This window comes from Nanorana parkeri, unplaced genomic scaffold (genome assembly GCF_000935625.1).
Source record: "Nanorana parkeri isolate BGI_ZX_2015 unplaced genomic scaffold, ASM93562v1 scaffold1482, whole genome shotgun sequence".
Taxonomy (NCBI): domain Eukaryota; kingdom Metazoa; phylum Chordata; class Amphibia; order Anura; family Dicroglossidae; genus Nanorana; species Nanorana parkeri.
The window spans coordinates 165,153-184,216 of record NW_017307750.1 but is presented as its reverse complement, the minus strand read 5'-3'; the positions used below and the strand labels follow the sequence as shown (position 1 = coordinate 184,216).

The 19,064-nt window shown below is 40.2% G+C and overlaps 1 protein-coding gene across 2 annotated transcripts in view; it reads left to right on the top strand.

Moving 5' to 3' along the window:
* PMS1 (PMS1 homolog 1, mismatch repair system component) overlaps window positions 1-19,064 on the top strand; it is an 88,927-nt gene that overhangs the window by 57,112 nt on the left and 12,751 nt on the right. The window contains exons 6-8 of one of the 2 annotated variants that reach the window (XM_018570232.1): window positions 10,496-10,612; window positions 14,332-14,451; window positions 17,177-17,311. In XM_018570232.1, the coding sequence (XP_018425734.1) occupies window positions 10,496-10,612; window positions 14,332-14,451; window positions 17,177-17,311 (372 nt within the window). Of the gene's footprint in view, window positions 1-10,495; window positions 10,613-14,328; window positions 14,452-17,176; window positions 17,312-19,064 lie in introns of those variants that run through there. The other variant, XM_018570234.1, reaches the window with a different exon arrangement.

Below are 19,064 nucleotides of genomic sequence, written 5' to 3'. Positions count from 1 at the left end.
CGGCTCTGTGACAGGAGATCAAAGGGAGTTCAGTACACGAACTCCTTTTGATCTCCTCTCAGTCCCCGAATGCAGGAAGTGATGTAGATTACATCACTTCCTGCATTCAGTGTCACTCTCCAGCTAGAGAAGCTGATGAAGCCGATCTCTGCTTCATCAGCTTCTCTGGAGGTCCCTAGGTGACATTAGGGGTCTTGGAGACCCCTGATGTCTCCATAAAGAGGACCTGTCATGTAAATTGGCTATCCCATAGGGGGCTTCTTAGCCCCCCATGTAACAGCAATAAAGTTGTATGTTAAAAAAAAAGTAATAAAAAAATGAAAGATTCATAAAAAAATAAAGAAGCATAACATTTATTTTTTTAAACATTTTTTTTAAGTCCGCGCCCCCCACATACACACGCATGTATGCGTCAGGTGCGCCTATGTGCCGCACATGTTGCATATTGCGGCAAACGGAGTGAGAGCAATAATTTTAGAGCCATTAGGGCCGGTTCACACCTGGGCGTTTTACAGCGCTGATCGACGCACTGTAAACGCCCTGCAAGTGAAATCCCATTATTTCCTATGGGCATGGTTCTCACTTGGGCATATTTCAGCGTGTCGGAACATGCTGAAAAACGCCCTATGCCCAAAGAAGTACAGGAGCTTCTTTGGGGCGTATTTCCGTGCGTAATCATTAGGATACAGCCGGATAGCTCTCGTAAATACGCGTTTGACGCGCATTTTGTGGGCTGCAAATCGCGGTTTAAACATGCACCGCATACACACATATTTCGGACGCCTAGGTGGGAACCCAGCCTAAAGAAGAACTATGAGGTGAGTGCTTTTCACTCATCCTCATTGTTCTATCCGACCTGTGACAATTAGACTGTCACAGGTCGGCTCAGTAGATCGGGAAGTGAGCGAACACATAACGGTGTTCGCTCACTTCTCGATCCTGTCACGGCACAGAGCCGTGACAGGGGAGGGGCTGGATTCCCCCCTCCCCGCTCCGATCCTCCAGCGCTGACTGGCGGAACGGACAGGGGAGGGGGCAGGTACAGCTGGCTCTGCCTCTAGATAGGCAGAGCCAGCTGTCACTCACGCAGCTGGGCGGATCCAGACATAATTGTCGGGATCCGCTTCAGCTGCGGCGTCTCAGTATACCATAAGCTGCAGCTCCCTATATACTGAGCTTAGGGTGACGGGAGGACGCTAATTTGTGTCCTGCCGTTACCCTAAGGAAAACTATGGGGAAAAGCCCTGACCCCATAGTTCTCCTTTAATCACTGATAACACTAAACTGAACAGTAAAAGCGTTTTAATCGTCGCCTACGGGCGTTTTTTGCGGGTGCACGCAATTTTAAGGCTTGACATGTTTGGTGTCTATTTACCCGACGTGACCCTGACTTTTATGTTTTACTAAAAATATGGGTAAGAATAAATGTTTTATAACATAACGTAGGGAAACTTTTTTGTGTTTTTTTACATTTATGGTACTTTTTTAATTATATAGTAAAAAAAAATACCCCCCGTGGTGATTATATACCTCCAAAAGAAAGCTCTATCTGTCCCCAAACTTTTTTAACATAAATTGCAAGGCTATAGTCCGGTCATGCTGACTGGTGAAATTTTTGACTGACTGGTGAGACACTATCAAATTTTTCAAGCCCTATATATATATAATATTTATTTATTTATTTCTCATATCCTATTGTAAGTTGCAGTATGGAGGGACGGAAACCAGCCTCTTTCACCGTAGCTCCTGATCTAGCCCCTCACTCCCTATGTCATCTGGGAGATGGTTCTGTTCTGTTGGAGATATGGACTGAGTTACCAGTAAGACCCAGCTACAAAGGTTGTACATTTTTTCAATGTCGGTTGTCTGTTCATTACGTGATACAAAAATAACTTTGTGTCACTACTTAGGATAGTTATGTGTAGTTACACCTATGATATTTAAATATTACAGGCAGCCTCCCATCTTCCTGAGGAAGCTTTTTAGTGAAACACGTAGAAGATTGGACCCACAGTATATCGATGCAAGACTTTGTAGCAATATGACAATACATGATGAATCTAAAATGAATTTAAGTAATATTTTTGAATGATTATTGCAATTCCGATGTCTAGAATGTGGCCGTGTGGTCCAGGGAGGTCATAAGCCTTTTGTGATTTTAGACTATATTATGTATAGGAAGATGATATGGGTGTGTAATATATTTAGTTATTTATATTATTTGTACAATAAAATTAATTTTTAACAGACAAATGTGCAATATATGTGTTCCATGCCTAGAATGACACCTGAAACGCCCCACTTTTCTTTCTTTTTTTTTTTACCTCTGCAGTGAAGCTTATATTTCCTCTACCTAACAACTAAACTTTTACTATGTTGACCAACTTATGCCCACACAGTTCCTTTTGCATTACTTGCCCTTCCCTTTTAGATTGTACTCTCACAAGCAGGGTCCTTCTAACCCTCTTGCCTCAAATTCTGCCCTACATTATTTGTACAGCTTAGGAAAGGTTACAGGTAACACTTTTACATAGTTAAGTGGTTTTAACATTGCTTGCCAGTATTGTTGCTGCTGTGTGCTTATACCTGTATTTGTCCCTTTAATCAAGGAATTTTCATATTCTTTTCCGGTGTTGTTCTTCCATATTTGCAGTAATTTAAGAGGACTATAAACCACTGCACCCCACACTGTGGTCAGTGGGATAACAAAATCATACACTGGTAACTCCATATCCTGAGCTGCACGTTGTGACATCACAGCTGGGACTATACATATGGTCAGGAGATTTCTTCTGTCCAACAGTTCCTGTAAAGATTGCAAGGTGCTGTAGAGCTTTGCTGCTGCCACTCTGCACAGTGGCTCCCCAACTGTGCAATGAGAAAGCACTACCTGCAGGGTCTTCTAATCGGGGAGGGGGGGTTCATGGCATCCAGCCAATCCATAAGCACTATGAGTGCCGTAGTTTGGGGACCGCTGCTCCTGACCCTTGCAATAAAAAAAAAAACAGTCTACAGCATACAGCTTCTGCAGACTTCATTCTATTCAATGCATGGGCCCTGTTTACTGTAATTAGTGTTGCGTTTAGACCCTTCATTACACCTGATTTTGTTTAAGAAGAATATTTTTTAAATATTTAAAATTAGCATAACATGCCATAGTAGAGCAAGTAAAAGCATGTTTGCTTGCCTGGTTAGTTCTAATGCTTTAACACACATTTTTAAGTGCATGAACAGAGTTGTAATAGGATACATTTGGCCACCTCTTGTTAAACCTTAGATGATCTGCAGATAGTTTTGCCTCTTTAAATTAAGTACCACATGGTGTATCATCATCCACTAGTGTCAGGTTCATTGTTGGCTTTTTAGTCGCTCTGCGTTTAAATATTCTATCAAACAAATTTAAGCATACATGTTATTTGCAGCAGTGAAACTATAATATTATTGAGATCATTTAAACATATTGCAAAAATGTTCATTTTACAAACTCGCAAGCTAAACCTGTAACAAACCTATTAAAACTGAGCATATCCTTAATTAAACCTGTGTGTCAAAACAATTAATAGATCTAGCACAGGCTTCACAATGTATCTAAAATCTTGGCTTTTACTGTAAAATTTGAGCCTGTACCATATGGCCACACTTGGCATTTATAGGAGCTGAGGTTTGCATACTACCTTAGCTGATGATTATTTTGAAGTGTTTTCACTAATGAAAGCTTCTGCAGTTAGAGGTGCCGCACTCCGACCAATGCATCAGCATTAATTCAAGGAAACTTTCTGTTTTAGAAGATTGGCCATGGCAGCTTATGTATTTCTGTCAGCACAGGTTTACTTTCAACAAATGTTCTGTCAACTTTTGCTACAATGCTGTATAATACAAGAGAAACACTGTGCACTGTTTAACATCATGAATTCTGATAAATGATTTGATTGCCAAGTTGGTGTCTCTTGGGGACAAACTAAATTTTTAATTTTGGGATAAAATATTCAACATTATTATTAAGTAGCTTAAGGCCCCATTCACACCAGATGCATTGGCATGAGTTTTTCACTGCATGCCAATGCAGGGACATCTGAAAATGAGTGTGAATGGGAGCAGTTCACACCAGTGTGTTGTGTTGATGTGAGCTCCAACACTTACATTTGTGGGATCCTTGAAATGTTAGAAACAATATTGCTTTGATAGGTTCCTACTGAGAAATTATGTTTTTGTCCCACATCATCAACAAACATTTCTGAACTCACTTACTATCATTCTGAAACTTTGGCGCTCAGCATAAAGAAGCACCTTGGCTCTAGAAACTTGATTTGATGCAGATTGACAGTTTGTGATCAGATATACATTATGTACAAGTTCTGAAAGCAGATGGAATTTATGGTATTTAATTGTAATCTGTAAAATACACATTGAAAACAAGTCTTATTAGCAGAACACTTCCAACATGGACTAATTGACTAGAAAAAGACCTACTTATGACAGATGTGTATCAAACATAATTTTTTTTATTTTTTATTGATGCTGTACCTGATGATAGGGCAGTTTAGCACAATGTAGCAGAGCATGTTGTACCTCCAGGTTGATTGTTCTGTTTAGTTCAGTGGTTCTCAACCTTTCTAGGGCCGGGACCCCTTTGGTAACATTTGCTAAGTTGTGGTGACCCCCACGGTACAATTTAGGGATGATGCTGCTGCTGCAGCGACATCTGGTGGCGTGAGAACTGACACTGCTGCGCTAGGAGAGGGCTGAGGAGTACTCTCATCTAGCACAGCAGAAATCACAGCGACCCACAGGTTGAGAACCACTGCTATAGGCAAAGACAGGACCGGGCTCTGCAGCAGAACTAGAAGAATTGGATTTAAAGTGTGTGGCTATATAACGTATGAGGTACATACTCCGCAGTACTGTCACTGACAGAGCAGCCCATAGAGTTCAGTGTAAACCGTGAGAGTTACCCCTGATAAGATATACTTACTTCGCCTTCTCCAGTATGTACTCCTCTCTCCACACTTTACTATGCTGGAGGACCTTGCGGTATGTCACAGTTATGTGACCAGCTCCTGGGGTGGGCGGGGCCGGCTGTACTATGTGTACGCCGTCAGAATAAAAAAAAGCACAGGAATGCATAGCTAGATTCCTATTGGCTATTTCACTTTGCAATAGCAAACTAATATTGCACTCGCCCGCTGCTGCTGTCAATCACTAGAACAGGACCTGATTGAGAACTTCAGGTCCCCCTCTGCTGATTGGCAGCAGCAGAGGGTGGGTGCAATAGCTAGTTTGCTATTGGCTATTGCAAAGTGAAATGGCCAATAGGAATGTAACTATGCATTCATATGGTATTTATTTTTTATTTTTGACTGACGGCGCGGCCTGCTGCCCTGATGTCAGAAAAAGAAAAAAAAAACAGAGCAGAGAAAGGTTTACTCTGCTCGATCGAGCAGAGTAAACCTTTCCGGGGGAAAGTTTATTTTTTTCTGACTTACGGCGGCCGGCGGCTCCAATGTCAGCAAAAAAACAGAGCAGAGAAAGTGTTTCTCTGCCGGGCGGCCGGGAGCTGCTAGGTGACCCCTGGCAAATCGTCCCCTGGCAAAAGGTTGAGTACCGCTGGTTTAGTTGCTGTATAATGCAGTATACTTATTCGTTTTAACTCTCAGGCTGATAAGTGTCCATGACACTTCCTGCTCATTATGTTCTGTGCTTCTCTGCCAGCAAAAACCCAGCTCCTAATTAAAGCATATGCATTTCGCTTCTTCTTAGCTTACAATACACATCAAAAATGCATGAAAAGCTCAACTTTCATACAGCAGAAAACTGTTTTACATGCAACATGTTTGAAAATTATTAGCAGTATCTATTATCACAAAGTTTGCAGTTAATATGTCCTCATGTTTCACAGCTTTCTGAAAGCTGTTTACTAAAGTGATCTCTTTACAGTTATGTAGATCTGCTACTCAGGAGGTCAAGCAGTGTAATAACATCCTTGCAGTAATCAGCAACCCAGATTTATTACTGTACCTGTGCTTCAGTTTAAATATATGCTTTTATAAACAACATCATGCATGTTATTTTAGTTACTCTTGAAAAGACTACTCCCAGTTATGCATACAGAACAATTTGTATGCTCTTCTTGTAAAGAAATATGCCAAGGGCGTGAGCTGCCTTAGCCTAGGTCATGACCTGTTTTTCCTACTCCCATACTATGAAAAGTACATGGAGTATGAAGGGACAGTGTGGTTCCCTACTAAGCATTGATTTTCCTTACAATCTCATTGCTAAGCACCAGGGTTGTTGGGTTTTGGAAGGAAGTCAGAACTCTTAATCTGCATACATGTTCCAGGTCATTAACAAGGTATTAAAGCCATTATCACGGCATAGAACTAGTTTGGGCCATTATCACGGCATAGAACTAGCTTTTTTTTTTCTTCATAGGGTAGGTGAGCAATGCAGCTTTTATATGGTCAATATATATATGGCAAGATTCCTTTAAATATACACTAAAGACAAGCATGCAAACTCATGAGGGTGCATGTTAATTCTACACTATTAAAGTGGACCTTTACCCCTCCACTAAAAATCACAACAGCATGCAGCTCTGCGTGCTGATTTAACCCCTTCATGACCAGTGACAGAGTACATCACTGGTATCGGGCCCGTTTAAACAGACTCACCACCGGGACTCTGCTATATTTGTAAAGCCGACGGTAATCACACTGGACTGTGTGATTAACGCACAGTGCATGGGCCCTCAAAGACACTTGCATACATACACAACCACAGACATAATCTCACACACTCACAGACATTCTAACTCACACATACACACTCCCAAATTTTTTTTACTTAAAAAAAAAAAAATTAAGATCCACCCAGTCTCCCTACCTTAAAAGAATTGGAGTCGATTCTCAGCCTGGGGTCCAGTGTGGGCTGCTGTGCTGCGATGGAGCGCCATCTATATGTGCATTGCTTGTACAGCTCCCTTGATTGCCCTGTAGAGGTCCCAAGCCTTTAATAGCAATCTTTTGGGTCCTGTACATCGATGTGCTAAGCGGCTTCCCCTCTGCTTTAAAAACGCAGGCGGTCCCTTGCTCGAAACAGTGGTATTCAGCGAACGACTAGTATTTTATCAGTGAGTAAAAGGCATTCTTGATTGGACGTGGGGTGGATCGTGACGTCATCACCCTTCAAGTTATACTTGGATTTCAGCTTTAAACATGAATTCAGTTGATGCAGCTACAGAGGGATTGTAACTTTAAAACTCTATTACTGCTTGTTAAGAATATAAAGAGTTTATTGTCCATTTTCTGGGCACAGGCGCACTTCCACTAAACAAAGTGAGCCCCTGTAGTAGCCATTTCTTTATAGTATCTGCTACGCCTTATACTTTCTTTCTACCTTTCGGTACCCAAATGGAACCTGGCCTGAGCTACTTTATTGTGCAAGCAAGGTGGGTTTTTAAATCTATAGATTATTGAACTGAATGGGATGGAAGTTTGCCTAAATATTTCTAAGTGATCAAGTAAAGTGGATATCTTTTTTAATCTTCTGAAGGGAAATATCTTTGAAGGTCACACACACACAGCAAAAAAACATCCATGTAACGGCACTGTAAAGAAAACATAAAAACCTGGTGCACAGATCTAAGTGCAGTATAAAAGTAACTTTTAATACAGCGTAAAAGTAATGCACTTACAGGATATTTAATAAAATTTTGCCTGTCACACATCAGATCAAAGTCCGAGATTGTTCTCAGGCTGGGAGGCACATGCGGGGAGCAGAGTCCAGTCCAGAAAGATTCCAGATCACCTGTGCTGAAAGACACAGATCTGATCCAATGGCTGAGCAGTGCTGTAGCTGGTTCTCCTCAAGGTGGGATCACAGCGGCTGAGTACTTCCGGGTCGTCAGATGTTGCTGGGCAACGCGTTTCAGAGGTTCACCTCCTTTGTCAAGCCTTGACAAAGGAGGTGAACCTCTGAAACGTATTGGTGTGTGACAGGCTAAGGAGATCTCTGAAAAAGTATATGCAGAAATATTTTCCTTTTGTATATGGTCTATTGAATGTATTCCTCTTTATATTTATTGGTAGGATTGTGTTTTTTTTTTTAACTGTACACATTTTTTAAAATTACAGCTTTCTTTATAACAGAACAAAAACATAAGCGCACGACTGATACTTAGTCACTGGAAAAATCACGGGCTGTAAAATTATGGTGTGCAGGCTCTCACTGACAGGGAGAGGACCCTGTGAATTCGAATGGTTAACAGAAAAAAACAAAAGAGAGAGCTCTACTACCTAGAGAAAGCTTGTATTAAGTGGCATCTATTCATAAGAGAAAGAATAAATATATGTAACTTACGTTTGGAAGTCTGCAAATGTGTCAAGAATGGTGAAACAATGACCGGTATTCAGAGGGAGTCCAAAGCAGAATACTGCAGCAGTGTATGGATGAGGGGGCGCTGTGAAAGATCCTAGCGGCACGCGTGCACGGCTGGCCAGGCCGGGCCACGGCGGCTATGGAGGGAGGACCGCGGCGGTTGAGGAACCGGGACCGCGAACGGCTGTGTTCGGTACGTGTATAGTAGAGTCAGATCGGTGGGCAGAGTATCGACAGGACGTCTGAGTGGGTGGGAGCTGTGCACAGACGTGCTCGCTGTATCGTGACAGCTACGCGTTTCGAGGCACAGCCTCTTTGTCAAGCCTTAGGGCAAGGATCAAGGGCAAGGAATGTTTCACCATTCTTGACACATTTGCAGACTTCCAACCGTAAGTTACATATATTTGTTCTTTCTCTTATGAATAGATGCCACTTAATACAAGCTTTCTCTAGGTAGTAGCGCTCTCTCTTTTGTTTTTTTCTGTTTAGCTTTCTTTATAAGGAATCAGATTGCATGTAGAAACCAGCTCAATTAGAGTTGTCAGGGCATAGATATCCATCTAGCAGGCATCTACAACTGAAATCAAGACTACCATGAGAACTGCTAAAACCCAACAGATGCTAGTGTTTATGAGCTTGTATTTTCAGATGTCCTTTCTGGAGAATACTTTACAAGCAATACACCCAGTTGGCCTTACTAGGCGACCTAGTCAGCTGGTTATGTGAATTTGTGAATGTATCTTCAGTGACTCTTTCAGTGCTAGAACTGATTTATATTGCACAATGTAAGTTAGCAATTAATATTTGTAAACCAAGATTTTGGAAATCTTATTGGAGTGAGACCGTTCTCATTCTGAAAGCATTTTTAAATGGAACTAAACACTACTCTGCTCACTTATACCCATGTGTTGTTTTTTTTTAAATTTACTCATTACCTTTTTTTGTCGGGTTACTTCCAATTAACACGCTAACATGCCCAGCGAATCCAGCATTGTTCTGTTGTAATCCACTGAGACATGTCTGGTCCCGTGCCGCCATCTTTCTTTCTTTCGTCATCAGGAGCCAGCTGTCTCTTCCAAGTTCAGGCAGCCAGCAGCCTATTTGCATGTGCCAGGTTCACCCTCCTCCATCAGCAGTATGGAAGCGAATGCCTCCTGGAATATGTGACTTGCATATCCCAGGAGGCATCACCATGCTCCACATTTTTTGGAGTTGTCTGTGGCTTTTGGGATTCAGTCCAGTGGATAATTTTCAAGCTTACTCATGTGCTCTTGGGTGATAATTTGGCTTTGTTGCTCCTTCATCTGTCTCCTATCCCCAAAGAACACTACAAAGCGGTCCTATTTGATATACCTTATAAATGTGGCCAGAGCCTGTATTCTGCTGTATTGAAAGACCCACCCCCACTTAAGCTACGTTTAATAACATTACGCCTATGGAAAAGCTGATTTTGTCAGTGGATCATTGATAAGAAAAATTCCGGCGAACTTGGTTTTACTAGCTGAATTTCACATTTTCTCAAGAACAGAGTTCCCTGTTCGGTACTTAGAGAGAGGAAGGTCCAGGCATTTTTAGTATCTTGTGGACCTTCTTCTACTACTGTTGTTCTCATGATTTTCTGGTCCCTCTCTTACCTTTTCCCTCCCGTTTCTCTTTTCTACCGTTATCATTCTCCCCCATTCCCTGCTCCACCTTGTCTCTCCTTTCCTTTCTTCCATTCTTTCGTCACTTCTTTGCTGTTTGCCCCCGCAATCCATCTTGCTGTTACTTGCAGGGCTTTGCTGTGTCAGGGCTTGTTTCTAATCCCTGTTGCTCAGGGTTTGCCTTTTCAGGTTGGCATATCATGATTCCTTTTCTTTTTCTGTAATTATTCTTCTTTTTTGTAACCAATGCTTGCAACAACCTTTAGATACGACCAATGCCGCTTTCATGTTAATGCCGCAGATTTGTGGAAGGGAAACCCTTAGTATTTTACCCCCTCCTCCTGAGATTGGGGGGTTCTGAACTTGCCGTCATCTTTTGGCTGTGAACAATGCCTTGCAATTCCTTACTGCATATCTCGGTGTATTGGTTCTTATTGTATTTTTATGTTTGTATTTGTAAAAATATATTTTTGTTATAGGTGGTTATATGGCAGAAGAACAAAGTATCAGATCACAAAATGGCACTAATGTCAGTTTTGGGAACCTCAGTCATGAATAATATGGCGCCTTTTCAACACCAAGATGATGATTCAGAGGTTAGTCATTTAGATGCATGTGTATATGGCCATATTTATTGTTTTGCTTTTGTTGTTCGATATTTTTATTGAAAAGAGGGTAACAATTTAAAAAAAATGACAGTCAACAATTGTGTCATAAAAATGAAATGGTGTTTTATGAAGCCATCTGGTTTTAAATTACAGAGTGCTTCACTGGTGTTCATAGCTATAGGGCTTTATTGATATATTGATTATTTGAATTTCATAATGCTCAAGTAGAACAGAACAGAACCTATAATTGCATGCCAACCCCATTGAATGCCAACGGTACGGTATGAATGCAGGACAGTTTCAGTAGTTAATACCATATTCCTGTTGCCTTCTTTTCAGAGGTCTGTATATTTTCTTGTCTACATATCAGTGTGCTCATTGCATACTAAGCTGAAGGTTAACGCTTTTAGCTTTGCCTTCACTATCAAGCATTTTTGCATAACTTTCTTCTTATTGTACGAGCATTGAGAAAGGTAATTGTTGAAAGAAGTGTCTTCCTGGAGTACTCCTTGCCAAGCAGTCATTGGAAATCTAGTGTGAAATTGCATTTGCAATTCTTTGCCTTCCCCCCTTGACATCAAACAGCCTTTGCAAGTAAAACATCCCCACCATGTTTTTTTTTTTTTTGTTTTTTTTTTACTGAGCATGTGTGCCAAAGGTACAGTTGACCTTTAATCCTAGTCACTAGCTGACAGATGGTTACATAGTTACAACCTACTTACCCTTCCCACGCTTGTGAATAAACCTCTTTAACTATTGGCACTCACCATTTTTTTTGTTGATTTCCCAAGGTTTTCACCAAATTTATAACTAATAAAAATGATGCATAAAGCATACAGAACACATAGCTGAATATTGTTTTGCAGTCTGTTTGTAATGTTAGCTGAATATTGTTTTGCAGTCTGTTTGTAATGTTGCATGTAGAGCAAATTTATTACACAGGAATTAAAATGTATCTAAACCCAAAAACAAAAATATAATATATCACTTGCAAATACTCGGTATCGCGGCCGATACCGATGCTTGTATCGGTATCGGTGCATCCCTAATCACTGCTTACCAGATCTTAGATGTGGTGGCTGCATTTTTCCTCTCTTTTAGACTAAGAACATTTTTTTAGTACAGAAAAAAAAAAGTACAGAAAATACATTTTAGGGGGGAAAAAAAGCGTTTCCACTTGATTAAATGTGATAAGCAAAATATATAGTGACACACTTTAAATATTGTGAAGTAATCTGAAAATGATAAAATCATTTAACAAAAAAACATGTTTCTTCATACAAAGGGAAGTGTGTTTCCTTCAGATACTCCAATTTCCTCCCACACTCCAAAGACATGCTCGTAGGTTAATTGGCTCCTGTTTAAATTGGCCCCCATATGTATGCATGTTAGATAGGGACCTTAGATTGTAAGCTCTTTGAGGGCAGGGACTAATGTGAATGTGCAGTGTAAAGCACTGCGTAAATTGTCGGCGCTATATAAACACCAATAATAATAATCAATTGTGTGATCACCATCCTCCACCACAAGGTAAGCAAAACTCACCACACAATAGGATCCTTTTTTTTTTTACAGAATGTCAAACATTCACAGGGGTTAATAATGGCAGGCACCAAATCAGTATGACAACTTAGGTTCTTCTCCAGACATCAGTGCAGCATGATGCTTTATATGGAATGTTTGAAAGTGTTTCCTTCTACATGAAGAAATATCACTCTGTGTTTTATCGCTTTCAGATTACTTCACACTATTTAAAGTGTGTTATCCCTTATTAATGCATATCACATTTTAATAGGTAGAAATGTGTGTGTGTGGTCTTACTTACCTCGCCGAGCGTCGCTGCTGCTGCGGTGTGCGGCGCTCCGAGCGGGGTCATCTGGCAGTCTCCGGCCACCTAAATTAGGACCCGGAGACTGCCAGAAATAAGAAAACCGAGAAACCGAAAATAAAGAAAAAATGTCCAGCTGAAACCGAAAAAATAAAAATTCTAACGTTTTAATTTTTTTTATAAACTTTGAATTGGTTTATATTTTATTTTTATTTAATATGATTTTTTTTACTGTACTGCTGGGGGCTTCAGGGAAATATCATAGGTCTAAACAGACCCCTGATATTTCTCTTTTAAAACAGAAAAAGAGATTGAGGTATACTCTATACTGAGCCTTCCGGTTCATTTATAACTTGTGGAGATAGTATGTTTACCATGTTTACAATCAAGAATGAAGACGAAGTGATGTAGATCACTTCCCATTCATTCATAATTGGGGACACAGTAAACATACTATGCCATCAATTATTTACAAACACTCAGCGATCACTGATCGCTGAGTGCTTGTACCCGCTTTCCATCCTAACTCGCTGTCACAGGAGGCTGATCGAGCGGTGCGGAGAGCTCTGTCTCCTGTATAGCAATAGGTAGGGAGGTGCGAGGTAAGTGGGTGGCACCACACCCCTATAACTGATAAAGACAAGCAAGGATTGGCTGCAAATGAGCCTGGGGTTTTTTCAAGATGCCACAAAATACATACAGATACAGGTGTGAAGTATAACTATAAAACCTTCTTTCTTTCTTATAGCTAAAAACATATTAAGACACATAAAAAGGCCATGTCAAATAGTCAATACACAGTAGATATGGGATGAGCAACCATATACATATCGCTCTTCTGATCTGTCACAGGAGGCTGGGCGGTGCAAGAGGAGAGCTAGCCTCCTGTGACATGCTCAAAGCTGCCATCGCCCACACACCGCTCTCCTGATTTGTCACAGAAGGCTTAGGAGGTGATGGAGGAGAGCCCAGCCTCTTGTGACATGCCAGCCGCTCACATCGCTTTCCTCCCCCACACCGCTCAGCCTCCTGTGACAGTTTCTCTCCTCCCTGCTGGATGCTGCGCTGTGTCAGAGGGGACACAGAGCAGCACCCAGCGGGGAGGAGAGAAACGAGGCATGCACCGCAATTACAACAAAGTATTTTTTTTTCTGAAATGTTGATATTTACACTGAATGTCACTGTGAATAAGGGTTTCTGGTCTACACCGCGTTTTGTCACATTTACTCAAGTATAGAAAATACCTGTCGATCTTGCCAGAAACTCACTAGTCCCTTCAATTCACCATGCAATAGAGATAAACAAAGGCAGACATGTTTAAAGTCCAGCCTGTGTGACAACTATGCCTGCCCCCAAAGATACAATGTTAAACAAAATGTAGCCATAAAGGGACAGGAAGTGCATTATTTACAGGACTACCAGGTGAAAATAAAGGAACAAAGTAAGCAGATGTAGCCACTACATCTAAGAACTGGTAAGCTGCAATTAAAAAAAAAAATTGGGGGGGGGGTTTGATACTCTTCAAGCAAAAATCTGGTCATAGACCAGTACATATCCTGCTACAAATAATGGATATTGAGACATTTGTTTGTCCTGGCTGTAGTGTGCAAATTGAGCAATACACAAAAACAGCAAATACATGGTTAAACACTAAATTACTATTTTGGAAATGGAAAAAGCAAAGAAAAGCCCATTGCATTAAGTTGTAAAATATCTGTATGCAATAACAAAAATGGCTATTGGTCAGAAGCCTTCATTTTTGCCCCCTAGGTAAGCCTTACACTTACCTTGCCCACTCACCCCATTGGGCCATCAGATAGGTGCAGAACTGGATTGTGTTTGGTGAGCAGAATATATTTTTCTTTTTTTATTTGAGTAGATCAGAATTCATGGATTTCTTCCAAAGCGAGAAGCAAACAATTTAACCAGTGCTTCAAGTTCAGAAAGGAGTTTTATTTTCATCAACCAACGACCAGTTCATTACAAAGAAATATTGAAGGTAACTATAGGCAATACTTGTTTTTCTTTTCTTTTCTTTTTATAGTCTTGTGTTTTTCATGTACACGTTTTTCATTGTTTTAATATGCTACTTTATTTATTACAGGCATTTAAATAGTGCGGGCAATTTTATGCAGCGCTTTACACTATATAAAGTGCTGCATAAAATTGTCAGCGCTATATAAATACATTCACATCAGTCCCTGCCCTCAAGGAGCTTTCAATCTAAGATCCCCATCACACATACGAGGGGCGATTTAGACAGGAGCCAATTAACCTACCAGCATGTCTTTGGTAGGAAACCCACGCAAGCACAGGGAGGACATGCAAACTCCTTGCAGATAGTGACCTGCCTGGGATTCGAACCAGGGACCCCCAGTGCTGCAAGGCAGAAGTGCTAACCACTACACCACTGTCCTATTTTTTTTATTGACTATGATGTCAAAGGGTTAAATAATAAATTGCACGTGCTTAACCCAGAAAAACTAAACAAAAGTGCAATACAGGAAAAGCAAGAACTGCACTTGCTGCTAACCCTAGCTAAAATCTAAACAAATTTACACAAAATCTAATGTGGCCCTTTTTCATAGAACTTCATACTTGCTGTTTGGAACAATCAGAAACCATTGCTACCTACACACTGCTTTTAAGTAAGGATGTTCAGATACCAAGTACTAAAAGTACTGTGCTTGGTACAAGTACAGATACTTTTCCAGCTCCAAGACTAGACAAGAGAAAAATGCAAAAGTTAGGGGGCAGCTGTCATTTTTAACAAGCATACGGGGCTCCTGGGATTTGTCCATCCCATCAGGCACTTCACAGTAGTAAGTAGGCAGATCTGCCCGGATCGACCACAACTTTCAGTCCAATCGGGTCCCGCAACAGCTCAAACAGAAATCATCATATCTCCATAGTGCAGTATGTTGACAAACAACTTCTGTTTTAAAAACGGTTAAAATTGCACTTACACAACATAAGTTACAAATAGCATTGAGAAATCCAGACAGATCCTTTACGCCCCATGTACAATGGCTGACTGTTGGTATGCTCCGCCCTCCCCTTTCCCTGCAGTAATCGGGCAGACTTGCAGTCTCCCTTTTTAATTCCTAATGCAGGCTCTGGGAGAGGGGAGATGACCTGCAGAGAGAAAGACTTTAGATAACACAAAACTTTATCACGCGGATAGCATTGAGATATATTCATCCTGAGTTTTAAAGTGCAGCCATCTCGCCCAGGTCGTGTAAAAAGTGCTATATGTGTCCTTACTAGAGTGATGGAGTTCTTCCATCAGACGCAAATGATCCACCCGTGTCAACCACTCTGCCACCGTGGGTGTTTGGTTTGAGCGCCAGTGTGTGGGGATGAGAGCTTTCGCTGCATTGAGCATAAAGGGAATTACCGATCTCTTATATGAGCGCATTGAAAGGGGGTTAAGATGGAAGAGGCACAGCCAGGGGTCCAAGTGTGTAGGTATACCGCTAATGGTGGAAATGAGACGGGTGACGTATCCCCAGAACTGTTGTATCCGCGTGATATGGTCTGCTCTATGCTCACTGTATTGTATGTATGTCTTTTGTTATATTCTGAAAACCTTCAATAAACATTTTAATATGAAAAAAAAAAGATAACACAAAACTGTGTAATATAATTCATGGAAGACATTTTACAAAACAGACAGACCTATACATACTGAATAATTGGGCTACTACATGGTGAATGAGGTTCAGTTTTGGTGGGACTAGGTGAATGCATGGGGGAAGAAAAATCTCCAAGCTCACTCCCATAATGGACTGCAATCTCAATACAAATTAATAAACTAAATGTGAGATTGTAGTCTATCACAGGAGCAAGCTTGGAGCGGTGGCTACTTTACAACACACACAGGGACCATGGGGAACAAAGTAGCCACCCTCCAGAAGGAAGGACAGCGTCAGCACCAATTGAGAGATGATTTGAAGATCTACAGCCGAGAGATACACAAATAAGCTAAATTTTTTGTTCATAGTAAAGATACTTGAATGCTTTTTATGCATTTCATTTCTGGGCACCATTTTAAAAAATGCTGCATATTTCCTACAATGCCTTTGTGACTTTTCTATGTGGGGAAAACTATGTCCTTCATAGGATAGTATAACTGAAATGTTCAAGGATTACAGATACCAACTAAACACCACTGTTTGGACACCAATGCACCACTGTTGTTCATGATTATCAGGGTGTCCAGAGATTTTGAAAGTAAATATGTTAAGTAATGTATGTGTTTTAGATTTATACTTTGAATTCTATTTTGTTTAAACTATTGTTAACACATTATTTATGTTTTAACATTCCTCTTTAGATTGTTTTGTTTTAATATTCTGCTTATTAAAGTATTCTGTGGGTATGCTTTTGACTGCTTTATACTGTTATGTAACATTCAATTTGCTAATAATGACTTTTCCTGCTTTTCCCGTAACAGATGGTTGAATCCTTGTGATAAATATATTGTATGCATTTAAGGTTTTTTTTTTTTTTTTAACCTCTGGTAACATTGTTTGCTGAAGATTCTATGCAAGAAGGCACACATTTGCTTTTGGGCTAATGGATCAAGCATTGTGAATGTGTTATGTATCAAATATGTACCTTTGGTTTTAACTGCACAATGTTTGCAGCCCTTTTAGGCACTATGCTCGTTTGCACAACATAATTTATTCTCACTAGGTTTCTTTTCTTTATTATCTTTGTAGATGGTTCGATCATACTATAATCAAAATATAACATCTCATTCCTATCCTGTGTTTTTCATGAATATTGTTGTCCCAGCTTCATTTGTAGATGTCAATCTAACTCCAGATAAAACTCAAGTAATGTTACAGAATAAGGTAATGGTCTATTCTTTACTTGTGCCTGTAGCTATACTATGTAGTCTCTTTCTGTTTTTAAAGAAGCACTGCAGATCATTTACTTCAAGATGATTGTTCAGCATGAATATCTCTGATTGATGCAGAATTTTCTTTTGACAAATTTATGTACAGTTAATTTTTTTTTAGATTTAGTAGGAAAGGGAAATATCATATTTTCTGCTGTCTTTAATTCCTTTGGGGAGATATGTTCTTACTTCCTGTACTGGAAACACAACAGGAAGTAAGAGGAGATCTCTACAAAGTCAGGAAATCCGTTAACCCCATTGGAAGAATTTCCCTCACCTTATTTTGGTGTTGAATTAAAATTTTGCAGTTCCCCTTTTTGTCTCAGTGACAGTGGTCGCCAGGACAAATAAAAAGGGTGAATCTACCCAATGGGGTAAAAGACAGTTACAAAAAAAGTTGCCTTGCCATTGTTAGTTTAAAGAAAATATCCATATGACATTATCTGTCATATGAAGAAATGCGCACACTGTTGTGTCCTACCAACTCATAGCTACTTAGCTGTGTGACAGTACTTTATTTTAAAAAAACTGCAATTCGGCAGACTTTGTGCCTTTAGCATCACCTTCCTGCCTACTTATGTACAACTAGTGAACGTCACCACACTGGTTACAATCACCTTCTTTTCACATATGGTTTTCTTCACTGTCCATGCTGTTAGGTTGTGGCAGCCCAGGAAAAGTACACATTTCATGTAATCATGCTTGCTACATTAAAACATTGTCTGTGCTATCCACAACAGAACCCATTGCTTTCTTACCCATATTACTTTTACTAGATAGCTTTGGAAATATATCTGACCTAGTGGTCAACCAGTAAAAGTCACACATCAGATTGAGGAACATTTGTGTACCATATTTAGTCAACATTTATTTGAATGTAACTGTGTTTTTTTAAGAAAATACAGCTCTGTCAACTGTATGCAAGGGTTTTAGCAACCTTTATTGCAGATTTTTACACTTTTCTGTTCTGAAGAAATAGCAGCCATTTCACCATTTCCTTTTCAGATGAATTTCTGAATACGAGGTTGAGCCTTGATTATTACCACCAGAGTAAATCCCAGTGTTCTGTGAGGAAAGCTGCAGTGTGAATTAGGCAGGCCTAAGTGCCCATTCACACCAGCCCAGTCCCCTGTGTTGTTTTAAATGCAAGTATGTTAGTGTGTGTTGGGTTACAGCAGTTGATTCATTTGAATGGGCTGCCCATGCACCAAAATGGATCAAAAATCATGCATGCAACATTTTAGGCAGTGCAACGCAAGTGCTGTGGAAGTGGCAGTCAGAATGAATTGGCCTTTAAGGAGTATCTCAACAAAAATGAAATTCCTATTGTAGGGATGCCTAATATTCGGACCTTATCTCAGTGCAGATCTCTCAGAAAATCTGTGAGCCGATCATGCAAACAGGAAATTACATTTCTGAGGACATTCTTTAGGTTCCTATATTGGAAGGAAAAGCATTTGACAGTTTCAGAAATTTAGAGCAGCGGTAATTTGAAATGGAAAGGTAATTTTTAATGTTTTAATTGCTCTTTTCTATAAGCAACAAAACTGAAATTTTCCTTTGCTATGCAATGTTAAGGAGGGGTCTGGAGAGTAATGTTCTTGGCTTCTCTCTTGTATGTTAATGAGAGGGAACTCTGTGTTTCCCCAGTCTTTGCCTGGGGACAGATTAGTTTTTAAATTGTTTTTTAGTAAAGCTTGCAGTCT